Source organism: Arachis duranensis, chromosome 9, assembly GCF_000817695.3.
Source record: "Arachis duranensis cultivar V14167 chromosome 9, aradu.V14167.gnm2.J7QH, whole genome shotgun sequence".
Classification (NCBI taxonomy): domain Eukaryota; kingdom Viridiplantae; phylum Streptophyta; class Magnoliopsida; order Fabales; family Fabaceae; genus Arachis; species Arachis duranensis.
Window position 1 is genome coordinate 11,085,796 of NC_029780.3, and position 3,668 is coordinate 11,089,463.

Genomic DNA, 3,668 nt, shown 5'->3' on the forward strand with positions numbered 1-3,668 from the left:
TTTGATCATTACTTGTGCGTGAGGTTGTTTGGTTGCTTGTTTCTGTTGCATTCTGAATGATGAAAGGATGGAGGAAACGGAGGAAATGGTATGTTGTTAGGTTAAGTTTGAACTTGAGTAAGTTAGGCAGATTTAGAATACCTACCCCTGTTTATGGCTTCTGTTTAGTACTTAAGTTGGATAATTGAATAACAGAGTTCCAAGATTGCCTATGGCATTCTCAGGACCGTATTTCTTATACGCGTGGCACTTTTACCATGCTGAGAACCTCCGGTTCTCATTCCATATTATATTGTTATTTTTCAGATGCAGGTCGAGAGGCTCCTCGTTAGGCGTCTGGATTCTGGAAAGCGAAGTAGTCCTTGGGTGTATTTTGGATTCTATTTGTATATATGTATATATATGTGTAGCTTACTCTCCAAGTAACTTATGTATGCTGCTCCTCTTAGAGGTTGAGGGAGAGATAGGAGTTTACTTTGGTATTTTGGTATATTTTGGGGACACTTATGTATATTTATATGCATATATGTATCCTCCGGCCAGCCTTAGCTTCGCAGGCTGAGTCAGAGGCTAGTTATGCTGTTCCTTGGCTTTTCTGTATCCCTTCATTTATTGTTTTATCATGTTCCTATTAGGTTTCTTAGCACGCAAGTAATCCTATTCCTTGAGCGTTGCGCTTTTTATTTTGCGATTTTTGTTTACCCACTTTGTTTCAAGGCTCCTAGTATATTATTTCTTTCAGTATTATATGTATATCCTTACTATTAGAGGTCTGTAATACCACACTACCTCTGTTCTATGACTTAAGCGTAAAACACTGTGTAGTAGGGTGTTACATTATGGTATCAGAGCAGTTCGTTCCTATAGAGCCTGAAGACGGACTGATTGTGCTTTTGTGCATTCTCTGTGTATGTGTTTATGTGCTATTAGGATATCTAATTGATATATGTGGCATAAACGTTCATGAGCATGCATTTGGGACTTAAAGCACTGAACTTGAGATATTGAGACTGATCAACTTGATATCACTTGTTTGGTGTGTATAGGGACCAGATGTCTACTCGCAGACGCGGACGCGGGCGAGGTAGAGGCCGAATAGGCAATGCCATGCCTGAGGCATCAGGAAACACTCCTAATCTTATAGACTTCATGGCTGCATTAGGCAATATGGCAGCAGCAATGCAAGCGACAGCTGAAGCCATGGGAAACCAAATTAATAATGGAAACAATGGTAACAATGACGAGAACGGTCCAATGTCACTGCATTCCTTCTTGAACGTTCACCCTCCAACTTTCAGAGGGACCTCGAATCCAACCAATGGTGATAATTGGATACAGGCCATTGAGCGAGCATTACAGGCTCAACAGGTTCCGGATGAGAAGTGGATTGAGTTTGGGACCTACCAGTTGCATGGTGAAGCTCAGCACTGGTGGCAGGGCATGAGGCGCATTCTGCAACCTGATGGGATTGTGATATCTTGGGAGTTGTTCCGAGATGAATTCTATAAAAAATATTTCCCCACTTCAGTTAGAAATGCCAGAGAACTTGAACTACTTCAGCTTAAACAGGGACAGATGACTATCACTGAATATACCAGTAAATTTGAGGAATTGTGCCACTTCTCACACATCTGTCAGGGAGCTCCTGAGGACTTTACTGAGTGGAAATGTATAAAGTATGAAGGAGGCCTTAGGAGTGACATTCAGAGCTTTGTGGTGCTTATACAGATTCGGGTGTTTTCTGAGCTGGTGAATAGGAGCAGGGTGGCGGAAGATTGTGTCAGAAGAGCTGCAGCAGAAAAAAGGAGTCTGAGGATGCCATTCCAGAGGACCACAGGGAGGAACTTTGCACCCAGAGGCAGACAGTTCAAGTGTGGTGGCTTTGTCCCTCAGAACAATCAAGGGTAAGGCAGCTCCATGAGGTCTAATACTAGTGCTAATTAGGGAAGGAGACAGGAAAAGCAGCCACAGCAGGATATGAGCTGCCACAGATGTAGGAAGTATCACTCAGGACCATGCAGGTTTGGGACTAGAGTCTGTTACTTCTGTGGGCAGCCGGGACACTTGGCTAGTAGTTGCCCCGAGAAGAAGGGGTATGAGACAGGCAGGGTGCAGCAACCAGGAAGGGTATACACTACTTCTTCTATAGGCGCTGAGGGGTCAAAGGCATTGATCCGAGGTAAATGTGAGATGGCGGGTAAAACTTTGAATGCTTTGTTTGATTCTGGAGCTTCACATACTTTTATTGCATTTGAGAAGGCTGATGAGTTAGGACTGAAAATAGTAGTACTGGGGTATGATTTAAAGGTATACAATGCTACCCATGAGGCTATGGTGACTAGGTTAGGGTGCCCCAAGTTCTTTTTCGAGTACAAGGGCGTGATTTCGTGCATAAGTTAATTTGTTTGCCGATGACTGGTCTTGATCTCATTCTGGGATTGGACTGGTTATCCAAGAACCGCGTTTTATTAAATTGCTCGGCAAAAACAGTGTATTTTATGCCTGAAGACACTGAAGGGCCGGTTATAGTGAATAACTACTACTTGAATTCCATGATAGTGAACTATTCTGGGGCTGAATGTCAGGGGATATTGTTGCTAGCTGCGGGTGTTTCGGGTGATGATCAAGACTTAGAACAAATCCCAGTTGTGTGTGAGTTTCCGGAGGCGTTTTCTGATGATATTGATGAATTTCCACCGAAACGGGAAGTTGAGTTTGCTATTGATTTAGTACCTGGGGCCGGACCAATCTCGAGTGCTCCTTACAGGATGTCGCCTTTGGAAATGGCCGAATTGAAGTCTCAACTGAAGGATCTGTTGGGTAAAAATTTTATCCGACCAAGTGTATCGCCGTGGGGTGCGCCAGTATTACTGGTGAAAAAGAAAGATGGAAGCATGCGCTTATGTGTTGACTATAGGCAGCTAAATAAAGTTACAGTGAAGAATAAATATCCGTTGCCAAGGATTGACGACTTGATGGACCAATTACAGGGAGCCGGTGTGTTCTCTAAAATTGATCTACGATCCGGATACCACTAGATAAGGGTCAGAGATGAGGACATTCCCAAAACTGCCTTCAGAACGCGCTATGGTCACTATGAATATACCGTTATGTCCTTTGGACTAACTAACACTCCGGTGATATTCATGGATTACATGAACAGAATTTTCCATCCATATCTGGATAAGTTTGTTGTTGTGTTTATTGACGACATTCTTATCTATTCTAAGACCGAGGATGAGCATGCAGAACACTTGCGAACAGTGCTACAAATTCTGAAGGATAGGAAGTTGTATGCCAAGCTATCCAAGTGTGAGTTCTGGAAGTCTGAGGTGAAATTTCTTGGTCATGTGGTGAGTAAGCAAGGAATAGCAGTGGATCCTGCTAAGGTTGAGGCGGTGATGAATTGGGAGCGGCCAACTTCAGTGACGGAAATCAGGAGTTTCTTAGGCTTGGCGGGTTATTATCGGAGGTTCATTAAAGGGTTTTCACAGCTCGCTTTACCCTTGACTAAGCTAACCAGGAAGGATGTTCCTTTTGTGTGGACTCCCGAGTGCGAGGAGAGTTTCCTTGCCTAAAGTAGAGATTGACTACCACCCCTGTGTTAGTGTTGCCTGAGCCGAGAGAACCATTCGAGGTATAATGTGATGCATCCTTGAAGGGTTTAG

The 3,668-nt window shown here is 43.6% G+C and overlaps 1 protein-coding gene across 1 annotated transcript; it reads left to right on the forward strand.

Moving 5' to 3' along the window:
- Positions 1 to 1,107: 1,107 nt before the first annotated feature.
- Positions 1,108 to 2,400, forward strand: LOC107464597 (uncharacterized). Its single transcript, XM_016083515.1, has 2 exons — positions 1,108 to 1,904; positions 2,022 to 2,400. Exons 1-2 carry the CDS (start codon positions 1,108 to 1,110, stop codon positions 2,398 to 2,400), a joined length of 1,176 nt encoding a protein of 391 aa, XP_015939001.1.
- Positions 2,401 to 3,668: the final 1,268 nt, after the last annotated feature.